At 36.4% G+C, this 15,320-nt stretch overlaps 2 protein-coding genes across 5 annotated transcripts in view; both read left to right on the forward strand.

Moving 5' to 3' along the window:
* The window catches only part of CTNND2 (catenin delta 2), a 935,738-nt gene that overhangs the window by 552,173 nt on the left and 368,245 nt on the right, over nt 1–15,320 (forward strand). For all 4 annotated transcript variants that reach the window (XM_050794061.1, XM_050794059.1, XM_050794060.1 and 1 more), the window contains one exon: nt 6,929–7,184. In XM_050794061.1, coding sequence (XP_050650018.1) covers nt 6,929–7,184 — 256 coding nt within the window. The remainder of the gene's footprint in view (nt 1–6,928; nt 7,185–15,320) is intronic.
* Nucleotides 1–15,320, forward strand: part of DAP (death associated protein) — an 840,643-nt gene that overhangs the window by 160,842 nt on the left and 664,481 nt on the right. The gene's annotated exons all lie outside the window — the stretch shown is intronic.

Below are 15,320 nucleotides of genomic sequence, written 5' to 3' on the forward strand. Positions count from 1 at the left end.
CCTCCCAAAGTGCTGGGATTACAAGCATGAGCCACCGTGCCTGGCCCAAGGAATATTATGATGGGGCCAATTATCCAGGTCATAGGGATTTAACCAGTTACACTCTATGTCACATTAAATTTTAGTCTTTTTTTTTCTTTTTTTTTGGTATTTCTGCCAAACATACTGCACTTCAAAATGTGTAGGTTTTATTAACCAAGCATGCCCTCACCTCTAGTGCCCAACAGTGGAGGAGAGAGGGTAAAACACGCAGACCCTGGAGTCCACTGCTACATTTCAGTCCCAACCCTGCCCACTGTCCTGTCACTGCTCTTCGGTGACCTAATGAGGGTGATGTTAGTGATAGTAGTACCTGCCATGTAGGCTGTTGTGAGCATTAAATGAGGTCATGTGTAGAAGCCCCTAATATGTTAGTTGGCACAGTAGGAAGCTCTAAATACATGTAGCATTTATTATTATCCTTTCCCATTGATGGCTGAAAATGTGCTTGGAATCGTTAAAAAAAAAATGTGTATCATCATTCATTGTGACTCCAGTTGCGCACACTGTAAATTAGAGGAAAATTGAAACACGCAGTGCTAAATGTACATTTAAATAGATGCAAATACATATATAGGATTAAACATGGGATTATTTTTCTTTCCTTTTTATTAATTCATTTATTTATATTTTTAATTTTTATACCAAGTTCTACAAATCTACTGGAGTCCATTATGCTGTATATCACAATAACATTCTTAGAAATAGTAGTAGCTATTGCCAGTGATTGAACAGGATCCTCTCTGTTAATCATTTGTTTTTTTTTTTTTTTCCTGCTAATTTATATCATGAAGACCTAATGAGGAGCTTGCATTTTTTGAAAATTGTACTTACATAGAAATCTATCTGCTCACTTCAAGGCTATTGGTTAAGATAAGTATAGTCACCACCATCACAAAAATGTTATTCAGAGTTTCAACATGGTCATAGTACCTCGTATCTCATCTTGACTTTTTTTTTTTTTTAAGTTTCAGGATACATGTTCAGGACATGCAGGTTTGTTATGTAGATAAACATGTGCCATAGTGGTTTGCTGCACCCATCAACCCAACACCTAGGTATTAAACCCCACATGCATTAGCCATCTGTCCAGATGAAGAGCTTGCATTTTTAAATTCTTTCAAGGATATAACAAGAAGGAAACTATGAAAGCTGTTTAAGGATATGGTTTTACATCATATTCTCTTTCAAATATATCTACAATATATTCATACACATGTTCCCACATTCAGTTTGATAACCAATGTGATAGGCATGTTTGGCCTGTTCTGGTGTTTTTAATGTCTTCTTTTCCAATAAAAGCAGGGAAAGCAAGATTAACACCAATGACGATTATTCCGTTACTAGTAAGAATCATGCATTAAATGCCTCTCCCCACAGAGATAGTAATATATGAAATTATTTTAAATTTTAGATGTTTAAATTTATCCTTGAGTATTCTTCCATTGAATTTAGATGGATCAAATTGTGCTGAGTACAGAAAATTGCAAAATATTTATACTTCAGTTCTTAATGATGACACTCTTGGATATATGCCAGATTGGGTGCTAAAGTTTCCCTATCCCTAAAGAAACGGAGTTGAATTTCTTTTAAGAGTAGGTAGGTCATTTTCTTGGACCCATTGTCACCTCATCTATTCTTATTTTCTGAACCTTCAGAGGGACATTCTTTAATTACTTTATTATATGCTTATTTTGTATTTACATAACATGTAAATGTGCTTTATGTTTTCATATTTATCTGTATATGCAGATATACTTAAAGGCAAAGATAAATAATCCAAAAAGTAGTGCTTTTTTTCTTCCTCCTTATTGAACATTACCTTATATTCCCCCCACCAAGTTTCTATAACTGTGTGCCCAGATTCTTGTATTTTATTCTGTTCTTCTTTTTTCCTTTGTCTGCAAATAATGCTTGCAATTATCTATCATAAAGCAGAATATTTCACTTTATTAAAAAGATGCCTCTTCCCCTTTTCCAAACGAACATAGCACATAAACATAAAACGTCTCTTTATTTTTCCTTTATAAACTAGGCCTTTATTTGTGCAGCTCTGCAGAAAACAAACAGATAATTTCTTGAAAGCATAGGTATCTATTGAAGTATCAAGTCAGCTGCTGAAGTGGCTACTTGTGAAATCTCCCAAAGAGACCAGTGATATAGTTCATTGAATTCTAAGAGCTTATTGAGGGGAGAAAGGGCTGTTTGCAGAGCAGGTGAGACGAGAGAGGAGTGTGTTTACAGAGCTGATGGAGCACCTTCCCTCTCCAGTGTTTGCCCTGAGTAGGTTCAATTGGATAGAGTAATCCTACAAGGAGAATGGTTTGGTCAACTGAGCTTTAAAACGCAAATAAGGAAAAGTGTTCAATAGCCCAGAAATTAAGGGAAAAAGTGTATTAAAGGAAAGTGTTTTAATAGTGTGACCGATATTAATTTATCTCCATAGTAATGGAGAGCCAAGGATTGCATAAGCCACATCAATGTCTACATAGTTGGGGCCAGACAGGAGACTTGAATCCCGAATCTTTATGACATTTTACCCAGTGCCATACGCACCTTTCTGTTTTCTAATATTGATTGATTTCAGAGTTCTTAATGGTAATAATAATAGCTCATTTATTTAATATTCTCTACATATTAGATCTTTAATGATTTTCATTCATTTAAAGTAATTGTTTTTATCTATATACTTTTACAAAGTAAGGTATTACATTGTTACATTACTAATGGTTGGTTTGAGATCCATTAGATTCTCATACATTTTCTTCTATATGATTATATAACCTGTCCTTTAATACAGTGTGTTTTCTCTCCAATTGTACTGGTATTTTACATTATTTTCATTGCATTGATTAACCTCCAACTTATTTTACTATAACAGCACCAATCTGGATTGAGGTTTTATATTTTGAAATTCTCATCCACTGTTTTTTTTATTATGACCTAAAAGAAGTTTAAAGCATGGATTTGGGAATGACACTTCTAAAAGACCATTTGACAAGGCTGAAACTACACATGATTGTGATTTTTTTAAATACATAATTTTTTTGAAAGTTGTTTCTCATCTTAGATTTCGTATCCCAGCCTCTTTTCATAATAGTGATATCACTGGTTAAACTAAGATGTAAAACACTTTAAAATAAAATTAAGATATTAATATATATTGTTATTTTTTTATTTTCCAAGGAATGAACAAAGTTAGGTTTATTTGGCATAATTTTTGTACTTTTTTGCATATCTCAATAAATTCAATTTGAGAAATGGTGTAAGTTAACATACCAACTTGTAATATGTTTTTCAACATAATGTTCAGGTTATTAATTCTTTAATTAACCCACTCCTGTCTGTATCTTTAGTAGAGAAATAGTGTAAATTTTTTTTTCTTTTGAGACGGAGTCTCACTCTGCCACCCAGGCTGGAGTGCAATGGCACGATCTCAGCTCACTGCAACCTCCGCCTCCTGGGTTCAAGCAATTCTCCTGCCTCAATCTCCCTAGTAGCTGGGAATACAGGTGCGTGCCACCACACCCGACTAATTTGTTGTATCTTTAGTAGAGATGGGGTTTCACCATGTTGACCAGGCTGGTCTCGAACTCCTTGACCTCATGATCCGCCCACCTCAGCCTCCCAAAGTGAAACAGTGTAAATTTAATGAGAAATAGTGTAAATTAGTTAACATACCAATTTGTAGTATGTTTTTCAACATAATGTTCAGGTTGTTAATTCCTTAATGAACCCGTCTTTTATCTGTACCTTTAGTAGAGAAATAGTGTAAATTGAATGAGAAATAGTATAAATTAGTTAGCATACCAATTTGTAATATTTCTTAATATAATATTCAGGTTGTTAATTCCTTAATGAACCCATCTCTTCTCTGTTCCTATAGTAGACATTTCCCTTCATTTTAGGCCTCGCCATTTTTCTAAGTTTTCTGACCGTATTAGGTAATTCGATAATCTACAGCTTTGAGGTTTTAAACCTGCCCTGGTAGCCATGGTGTCTATGAGCATAAACTCTAGAAACCAACTCCAAGGACTTCAGTTCCTTTTTTGTTATTATCAGCTGACTTCTGGCAAGTTCTTTATGTCTCTGAGCCTCAGTTTCCTGTCTGTAAGGTGAAAATGATGTGTATACTCTCTTGTAAGGATTGTTGGAGAAAACATGAATTTATACAAATCAAGCACTTACAGAAGAGCCCAGCACTCAAAAGGAGCTATATAGTCTGACACCCAGTGAAAGGGCCTTTCTCCCAGTGCCAAGTGTACAATTCCCTTTTCTACTGTCAGTTGATTTCAACATCGTTCATGGTGGTAACATTAATAATTCATTTGTTTAATATTTTCTCCATATTAGTTATTTAACACTTTTCCTGGGTTGAAATCAAACAATGATCCCATGAAGCCATTTTTTCTCTTCAATAACATTGAAGCTGGAGCTTGGAGAGCTCAGTGAACCTGTCCAGTGCCAAGAACTGACCAAAAGGCCAGAATAGGAACCAGTTCTCCACCTTTAGCAGCCAAGCTCTGAAAGAGCTCCAGGACATTTCCCTGAAAGGGGCTAAAGTGAAATATAAATAGGAACCCAATAACATTCATAAACCTTTTTCTACCTTTTCTTCCTCCATACATACCAAAATGTTGCCTTCCTGTTTCTGCTTAATTAATGGAATTTCCCACCCTATTTTCACATTTTGAACCAGTCCCTCTTATATTATTCATAATTTATTGTCTGCTGCTTGGCAGAGTTTGTCCTAAACTCTTTCTTGTTATATTTTCTTTTAACTCATGGTCCTTTGAGAGTTTTTTGTGTGGGTAGTCAAATTGTTCTCCTTACCTACTCTGTTGTTTTTTTAACAAAAAGATTTCTTTAGATTTCAATATTATTTCCTGATCTCTGACACTTTAATCATTGTATTGAACACATTAATAGCAAATGATTTTGCATAGAAAAGTATTTCTTTTCTGAAGACCATTTTCAGCAAGATTAAATGTTGATACTTAGTTTCTGAATGGAAAAAAAATGCACATCTATGAAAAATGCCAGATGTACTTAGTTTTATTTTTTTGTCCTTGATTTTGTGGCTAGCTTATCACAACTCGGAGAAAATGAAATTTTGTTTACCTCTGTACATTTGTTCATCCAAGGGCAAGTTTATGACTTGTCTATTTTAAACCCCTTTTACCATAATATAAGGCACATTATGCATAAATTTTAAAATGTGGATTTTAATTGCACATGCTGATAATACTTTGGAGAAATGATAAATCCTCAAGGACTTGCATAAAGACATAAAGCAGATTTTCTGATTGTGCAATTATTGTTTATTATCCTAATCTGATTATTTTGAGACTTAACACATCAGGACAACCTTCATTATTTCAAAATATTGTCCCTCTGGGAATATATGCACTTTTTGTTTATAAAGTTTCTCTTAAATATTTTTGCCATTTTTGTCATGTCGCAGAACCTACTTTCCTACATTTTTGTAATTCTAAGATGAAGTCTTCAAAGTTCATTGGGAAAGAAGAGCCCTGAACTCTTAAGTCAATCCTTGGTATTCAAGTATATTCCTCCCATTCACTTTGCAGCTTTTCATCATTTCAACACAATTTCCTTACCTCTTTAAATAATTATTTTCGTAGCGTGACATAATTTCCTTTGTCTCTGTTTTGGGATATGTCCCCTAATGTAAAAGAGGATAAAATAAGCTCTATCATTGTTCACTAAGAAATGGTTAGGAAGTCAGAGAAGTGTAATTGATAATTAGAACCTAATTCCTTAGAGCAATTCCTTAGAGCACCCATGTCATAAATGGTCCTATCTAGTCACTGGCTGTATTTTGAATATGAAGTCTGTTCTACAGCACCAGAAAGCAAATGGGTTGTCTACTGTGGATCATGACTAGCAGTCATTAAAGCAGTTCATAACTGGTCATATTCTACTGAAATGAAAGATGCTATTTTCATTGTATATATCAACCAAACCTTAGATGTCAAATATATTTTGAGAACTGGATAAAAATAATGACATGAAAGGACCTAAAAAGAATCCAAGAGGGAAACAAAAAATTGAAATTCAGTTTGAAAATAGTCAAACTGATTTTAGTAACCAGCGTAAAATCTTCTCAAAACAATTTAGACGCATTGAGAAGATGCAAATACTTTCAAAAAAGCTAAGTCAGCTCCTTTATTTTGTCTGTCTTGCAGTTGGGTTGGTTTTTGCCTTATTCTCCCTTCACCAAATGTGTTTGTTCCTGTGACAGCTTCACTTGAAAAAGAAGCACATAAAAATCTTTCGGGAGTTACTTTACAGAAACTAGAGCAGTCCTGTATTGAATGTTCTTGTGCTAATTATGGAGATGTGAACCCCACCTCTCCCCATCTCCACCCCCATTCATACACTCCCTCTCATTTATTCTTATTTTCTTTGATTCAAGAAAATTAACTACATTGCTAAATTTGTTTTACATCCTTAATAAAGTTAATATAACATTACCTGAACACATTCTGAATTTTCTCAACTTGAACAATAAAGAATTAACTTCCCATGCCTCCTTAGAAAGTATTTTCTATATTTCTCCTGAGTTTTACTTTTGCACGAAGTTTATATTGCAGCTGAACATACCTTCTCTGGGATGTGGGTAAGCAATATACACACAACAGATGCGTTCCCCCGTACCTGAAAGGTTTGTCTCTTAGGCATGCTGATTATCATTTGACTGGATAACATTGAATGTATTGGTTCAAATATGATGGATTAATTTTTTTTTATTCTTTCGAATCCCCTATTTTTTATGTGTGTAACTTCCCCTGCCCCTGCCTAGACCTGGTTAACCGTTTCTGTGAGCAGGTCCTCAATTTTTTACTTTGTCCCTACTTTCCTGTCGTAGCCCCATCTTCCCCTGGTGTCGACTCCGTCCCCTTGCAGCGCACAGGCAGCCAGCACGGCCCGCAGAATGCCGCCGCGGCCACCTTCCAGAGGGCCAGCTATGCCGCCGGCCCGGCCTCCAATTACGCGGACCCCTACCGACAGCTGCAGTACTGTCCCTCTGTTGAGTCTCCATACAGCAAATCCGGCCCTGCTCTCCCGCCCGAAGGCACCTTGGCCAGGTCCCCGTCCATTGATAGCATTCAGAAAGATCCCAGGTGGGTAAAAACCTTTTTCTTTCCCTATGATGTCTAAAGAGGTTTTGTAACCGGGTTACTGTAATTTATTTCCCGTCATGTTGCATTTATGTCATTGACTATTAAAGGGTTGGCTTTTCTTGGGTTTTCTTTTGTTTGACTTGGAATGTGTGTGTTTGCAATGGATCCCTAGTATCTTTGGTGTTTCACCACCAAAAACAAAGATGGTCTTTTGATCAGAGTATCTATATGTGCTTGACATTTAGCTACTTGATGAGATGTAAACAGCGGTCTTTAATGCAGGGGAAACTGGGGACTGGAGGCTATGTCATTTGACTTCAGATAGCATGGCCCACATATTTTATTGTCTCAGTGGAAGTATGTTTTGTCATCATGTGTATTTCTGTTTATCAGATTGCAAAGGGGTACACCTTCCCAGTTGTAGTAAAATTGAAAATTTAGAAATTTTACATGACTGAAAATAAACATTAGGATGAAGTTGTTTAAAGACTGATAAAAACTGGAGCATAATATATTAGAGAAATTGTTGTTATGGAGGTATTGTTTTTGTGGTTGTTGTTGCTGGGTTTTTTTTTTCTTTCTTTCTTTTTTCCATCAGTGGCAAGGGGTTTAGCAATGCTCTGCTTATAAAGTTGGATTTGAGTCCCAGGAGACTTAAATTATGTTTTATTCATAGCCATTGGATTTATGCTGATAGAGTTCCATAAATATATATCTGCATCTGTGAATACTATTGATATGTCAGATTGCTGGTATTTCTTTATGGCAGGGCAGGTGGCTTGACTCTGGTGTCGTACTTAAAATTCATCTCAACAAATTTTCACTGGTGGAGCACACAAGTTCCTGTGTGCTGTACTGAGGGGTTGGCATAGATTCTTTTGCAAAAAGAAATCACTTCTGCAAATATAAAAGGCAGAATGGGATTGTTATATGGTTATTGTTGAGACAGCTACTTTAGCACAATTCAAACCTGCTTGGAAGATCCATGTTAAATATTGTATTTGGTATAACACCATTGTAAAAGTGAACTGTAATACATGCTTACTGTTATCTACTAGAAATCAGAAGCATTCTTTCGTTTACTATGTTCAGTGGTGTGGTTATCTAGATTTTCAGTCTCAACAACACTCTTTCTAGTCTTGGTCCTGAAACCTACCCCAGATCTTAAGTATTCTTGGCATGTATGGCAAGCATATTCATCAGAAAATACCTCAACATATTCCCTATTTTAAAATAGTCTTTCTTGATATGCTACTGAAAATGTATAGGAATAGCATAATAGTGAGCCCTTAAGAAATGCTAAAAGACAAAATTATATAATTGAATTGACATTGTTTATATTTAACATTGTAGGTTTAAATTGACAATGAACATTTTATCTCCAATGGAAATACTTTACATTTTTATATTAGGGAATTCAGCTTAATAAGAAACCAAATTATATTTCTCTAGCTGCAGCATAGCTTCTGTATTTTATTAAATGCATTAAATGCATTTTATTTTATTAAATGCATTAAATGCATTTTATTTTATTAAATGCATTAAATGCATTTTATTTTATTAAATGCATTTTATTTTATTAAATGCATTTTATCTTATTAAATGCATTTTATCTTATTAAATGGCATATCCTTTCCATTTTATGTTACTGTCATTTTTACAGCCTTTTTTCTTCTCTCAATATATTGACACAGCTCTTACCTTTTCAAGTTATGAATTATGTCACTTATATTTATTGAGTGCCTGCTATAAACCAAAAAAGAAAAACACCAATAAGAAGGGTTAGAATGAATGAGAGAATATTGACCACTAAGCTTTTGTATGCGTCAAATTTGTATGCAAATTAGTGCTATATGAATTATAAATTCATCCTGAGCTCAGACCTACAGACCAAAAAAGAAAAAGAAAAAAAGAAAAGAAAAAACAAATCTAGAACCGGAACCAAACTATTGTGGTTTATTATCAAAGGAACTCATTATCTGGCATCATGCAAAATGTATGGAGCATAAACTGTACTAATGGGTTTCTTGTCAGGTTTTCCTAAAATGAAGGAATGTCTCAACATGTTTTTATTTAATGAAGAGACATGCCAAATTTAAACTTCAAGTCCAAAATATAGTACTTCTTTCGAGACAAGATTTTTGCATTTTCCCTTAAATATTATCATCTGATTCCTCGTAGATGAATATTACCAGAACTAATATGTTTAACTTCTAGGGCTCACATTTATTTATCTTGGCGTTATGGCTTATTGTTTAAACTTTTTCAATCTTTTCAAGCTTTTGAAATATATTTACATACAGTTAGGAGAATTTGTTAACATTTTATTTACCACTAAACACCAGACTGTGTAAGCCTCTTTATCATTATAAACATATGTTTATAGCACATTACAATCTTCAAAGTAGGCTTACTTACATCTTTGATGTAATCCTCCTTTGTGAACAGAAACTGATATCCCTTATTTAATACCTTACATAAATGCAGACTGAGAATGTTAAATGACTTCTTGAAAATACATTGGTGCCAGGTGAGTTTGCGGACCTCCATCTACGTTGTTAGCACAGATTGAATCCACACTGCAGAACATGTTGGCAAGAATATTTTTATTTCTTTGCAAAAAAATGAAAAGGTAAAAGAAAGAGTTTATTTATGATTTTTTCAGAGGATGAATGGTGGTACCAGTATCTGTGTAGGAGTTGGGAAGAATGAAGGAAATTGTCTCAGTAACTCTGGCATGCCAGATCCATTGCTTATTGGATGTGTGGTCTCTGTTGTATTTTTCATTTCTGGCATCTACCTTAGTTTTCTTATTGTAGACCAGTATCTCTTCTCTGTTTAAGAGTTTTAGTATTATTCAGTGAGAAGTGTTTAAGCAAATACTGCATTTTGAAATAATAATTTGAAGTCATGGCGGTTCCACTTCATCATTAGAGTTGAAACCAGAGAAGCCGTGTTGGCTTTCTGTTACTCTAAGTCATAGGATACAAAAGGATTGGTTCTGAGGGGTTGGGATTTTCTTGTTGATGGTTGGCTCAGTCATTTGGATTGTGGCAAAGCTTTGGTCTTTTCTCTTTTGACTAGTCATCCTATACTCCAACAAAAAACTCGCAGAAATGTCTTATCCAATTTTCTTTGTAAAGCCAGCAGTCACTGAGAAAATCACTTATTAGACATAAAAAATTCACTTTATAGCCCCATTTGCTAAGAAGATTTTATTTTGTGATTGTGTGTTATTTTCCATAAAATGTGAATCTCTTAAGGGTTGTTATCATACCTAATGTATTTGTAGGTACTGCACCAAATACTGAGTTCTATATACTGTTGTTTTTAAACATGAAAGTCAAATATAACTGTTAAATTATATGAAAGAAGTGTCAGTCATGTTGGTAGTGATAAGTCACAAAAGCATTCTTATTTTAAAAATTTGATTGATGAAACAAATGGATAAAAAAGATGCCAAGACTGATACACCCAGATATACTAAGGGTATTATAAATGTCTTGTCTATCAAATAACAAAAGTCATGGTTAAGACATCTTACTGACATAATATGTAACTTGTAGCAGTAGCAACAACTTTTAATCATGTTTGATTAATCCCTTTTTGGGAGGTTGTAATCCTTGGTGTACACTATCTCAAAAGCAATTTTTCAAACATGCTAAAAGAATCTCACTTTTTGTAAATGTGATTTGCAATAGAACACTATCTTCTATTTAGTTATTCATCATAACAGGAATGCATACAATGGCACATTTTTAATGCTGATATTGGGTCCAAATTAGCAGTTGCACTTTCAGTCGGCTCTATCAAACTCACTTCAAACCACAAAATTTGACTAATAGTATGACAATATGCACTTTTAAGGAATTATTTATACATGTCCACTATATTTTATGTGCTATTTCGAAATAGTAACAAAATTTATCTTATTGTTGGACATTATGTTATTAAATCTCATTAATGAATATTAGTTATAAATATTTTATTACTAAGTAAAACTTGGTAAAGAATGTTTTCCGAATGCTGCTTTTTCTTTTTTTATCTGTTCACGACACATGTGCACATGTGGACACACACATGTGTGTGCACACATGTATAGTGAATTGAATGCTCAGGAAACACAATGTACTATAAAAATGCTTTTATTTTTTGAGACAACTTTTTGCTCTGTCACCCAGGCTAGAGTGCGGTGGTACGATCATAGCTCATTGCAGGCTCAAATGATCCTCCCACCTCAGCCTCCCAAGTAGGTGAGACTACCGGCTGGCCACAAGCCTTTATTGTTTTTATTATTTTTTTCAGAGAAGGGGTCTTGCTATGCTGCCCAGGCTGGTCTTGAACTCCTGGGCTCAAGTGATTCTCCTGCCTTAGCCTCCCATAGGGTTGGAATTACAAGCATGAGCTACAGTGCCTGGCATAAAAAATGCTTTTAAAAAGATGAAGACTTGAAGAATATTTTTTAAATATTAAAATTTAAACAGTATTATGTAACTTGTTACCATGTAACTCAAATAATATGACGGAAATGTTGGCGGTAAATCACATACCATATTTTCAGAGTCCAGTTCTCTCAGGTGATGAATCTCTGGGTAGTTTGCTTTTAACTTCAAATGCTCAATAATTATTTATTTAACTGAGGAAATGTCCAAAGGGAGAAATACTGGATTCACAATTTAAAGACTTCTGGAGTTTGAAGAGCACTGGAGATTGTTTATCAGTTAAGCTAATAGGAATCCCAGCACCTCGCCATTCATCCCCTGCTTGGATGCCTTGAGCGAAAGGCCCCTGACTGTCTCTTGAACCATTTTATTTTTCTTTGAATAATCCAAGCCTTATGCACTAGTTTATACTGATACAGAAATCTGCATCTTTTGTAAGTTCCTTCATTGATCTTGTTTCTGACCTTTGAAATCATTTGAGAATATACCTATCCCTTTTTCAAAGAGTGGCCTTGGGAGACAGTTCCTGCACCTCGCTTTCATGCCCAAGGCTCCTGCCCCTGTGCTAGCTGCCATTGTTCCATGAGCTGTCACTTTAGGGCCTAACAGTGATTGATGTCCCTCCAAATTATGCTTCTCATCTCACCAGCAAGTATAGAAAGAGAACAAGTGTTACCTTGGGCAAACCTGGGCTCACTTTAGGGTTTCTTGACAGTAAGATGACAACGTTTATAGCAGTGTTGATGATAACAATGATGATGAAAGTTAATTATTAAGTTCCATGCTGAGTGTTGAACATTTTATATTCATTATTTAATTTAATCATCCCCAAATCTCTCCCTATCACATGACTTTTTATAATGCCTCTTTTACATATAGGGAAACTGAGGCTCAGAGAGCTGGAAACAGAACCCAAATCTGACTTTCAATCTCATGTTTCTAATTGCAATGGACATTCGTACTGATTTGAGCTGTAGAATCAAACAAAATGCCAAGTCTTTTCACAGGTGACTTCTGCAAAACCGTGAATCAGTGATCTTATCTGGAATTTTAAATTTTGTTTTTAACATAAATGAAGAACTTTACATTCACTTCTTGTAGGGTGATTCCATTATTTGATACGACAGAAATCTTTTTTGGGTCCCAATTTTGTTATCCAGTATAATTATTGTAAACACTGCTCCACATCCCTTGAAATGGGAAAATCAGACATATGTGTCCTCAGTGAGGTTGCATCCAGGTACAACCAGAGCTGGACCCAGGATGGAGCCTGCAGCCCTCACTCCTCAGGACCTCTCCCCCTGAATCCATCTGAAGGCATTACTATCTTCTAGGTGACTTTTCCATGGAAGATTCTAGGGTGGACTCTGCAGATCTGATAAGAGCCTGAAAACAGCCTCACTTTTTAATGAGCTTTCAAAGTTGTGTGAGAGGGAAAGGGACATCTACAAATGACCGTCATGCTATGGGGAAATAACACAGATGTGACAAAAGCAGCACCGTGGGAGGAGGTGAGGGCTGGTACACGGTGAGGAACAGATGGTATCTCCACAGGAAAAACTGAGATAAAGCTTTCCAGGTAAACAGGGACAGCTAAAAGGAAAAGAGGTCTGGAAATGGAGGGGGAAGCCAGTTGGAACACTCAGGCCTGACTCAGTTGGGATGTGGGGCTACAGAGGGCAGCTGTCTCTGAATGCCCTGTCCACCCACCCAAATCAGGACAAAATGGTAACTTGATAGCTTGCACATCCAATATGTGGATTTGTTTAAGTTATAAATTATAACCATAGTGTATTCCTTTCTTAGGGCATTTGGGCTACCATCGGAAAAACACCATTGACTGAGTAGCTCAATGTGAAAAGAATTCATTTCTTACAGTTTCAGAGTCTGAGAAGTCCAAGATCAAGGTGCCAGCCGACTCTATGTCTAGTGAGGGCTCTTTCTGCAGAGATGGTGCCTTCCCTCTGTGTCCTCACAAGATGGGGTCTCTTTTAAAAGGACACTAATCCCATCAACGAGAGCTCTACCCCCATAACCTAATCACCTCCCAACATCTCCACCTCCTAATGGCATCACATTTGTGATTAGGTTTCAGCCTGTGAATCTGGGGGGGTCACAAACATTCAGACCATAGTGACTGTCATAATAGATTGCCACAAAATGGGTGGCACAAGCCAGCAGAAAGGTATCATCTCACAGTTCTGGAGGCTGGAAGTCTGAAATCAAGGTATCAGCAGGACCTTCAAAGTCTCTAAGGGAAAATCCAGCCTTGCCTGTCGCAGTTTCTGGTGGCCCCAGACATTCTTTGGCTTGTGGCTGCATCACTCCAGTCTCTGCCTCTCTCTTCACTTGGCCTTTATTTTTGTCTTTCTGTCTCCTTGTCTCCTCCTGTCTTCTTATGACACCAGTCATTGGATTTAGGATCCACCCTAATCCAGTATGATCTCATTTTAACTACATCTTCAGAGACCCTGTTTCCTGATAAGACACATTCCGAAGTACTGAGGTAGATGCTGATTTGGGGAGGAACACTATTCAACTGACGACACATGTTTTAGGGTATGAGTATACCATGTACACTATAGTACAGATGTTCCTAAACAGCATACATTCAATATAAACCATATTTCACAGTTTTTATTTTATTTTACATTTTAATCGTAAAAACCGTTCTTTAGAAAGAACAATGTAGTTAAACATGCTTTGTCTGTGTACATTATTGCTGCTTTTTTTACTGATTAATGTGGCTGGCATACCCGACAACAAGTATAGGAAAATGGATAAAGGTGATTGCTTTCTTGGCCTTTTTTTTTTTTTTTTTTTTTTTTTTTTTTTTTTTTTTTTTGAGACGGAGTTTCACTCTTGTTGCCCAAGCTGGAGTGCAACTGCGCGATCTTGGCTCACCGCAACCTCCACTTCCCAGGTTCAAGCAATTCTCCTGCCTCACCCTCCCGAGTAGCTGGGGTTACAGGTGCATGCCACCATACCCAGCTAATTGTTTTGTATTTGTAGTAGAGATGGGGTTTCACCATGTTGATCCGGCAGATCTCAAACTCCTGACCTCAGGTGATCCACCTGCCTCAGCCTTCCAAAGTGCTGGGATTACAGGCATGAGCTTTTGAATGTGCTTGCACTTGCAGTGCTCTCTTGGCCACTTTGAGAGCATAAAAGGAGATAATATAATCCCGAATCCCTCATGCACCATCACACCTGGCAGCAACAGGGAGCTCTCTGGAAATACGTCACAAGCAAGGGCATCACGGGCAACCCTCCCTGTGTGGTTTCCACCAGTCCACACCCTCCACTGCAGCTGGGGCTGTCCCAGAGAGTAAATGCCACAGTGCTTCGTTGCTTTATTTTCTTTAGCTAAATGCATTTGAAATTCAAGAGTTCTCTCCTCCCACCCATAGTCTTTCATAGTCTTCATTATGAATCCAGGAACTAAGATGTCGTTGGTTACTTAACTTGTGTCTCTGATGACTTACAAGTATTAGTAGATCTATCATATGTGCTTATTCCATCTTTCCAGAACTTTCTTTTTTAACCTTTCTCCCTAAATGGTAGATGACATTGCTCAGCCCTGAGGTGCATGCCATCCCTCACACACGGGAATAGAGGAGGTGGCCTGTCTTGTGAAGGGCATCAAATACAAGGGGAAAGGGATTCTTAGCAAATCGTCAATTCTGGGCATGAT

This window comes from Macaca thibetana, chromosome 6 (assembly GCF_024542745.1).
Source record: "Macaca thibetana thibetana isolate TM-01 chromosome 6, ASM2454274v1, whole genome shotgun sequence".
Taxonomy (NCBI): domain Eukaryota; kingdom Metazoa; phylum Chordata; class Mammalia; order Primates; family Cercopithecidae; genus Macaca; species Macaca thibetana.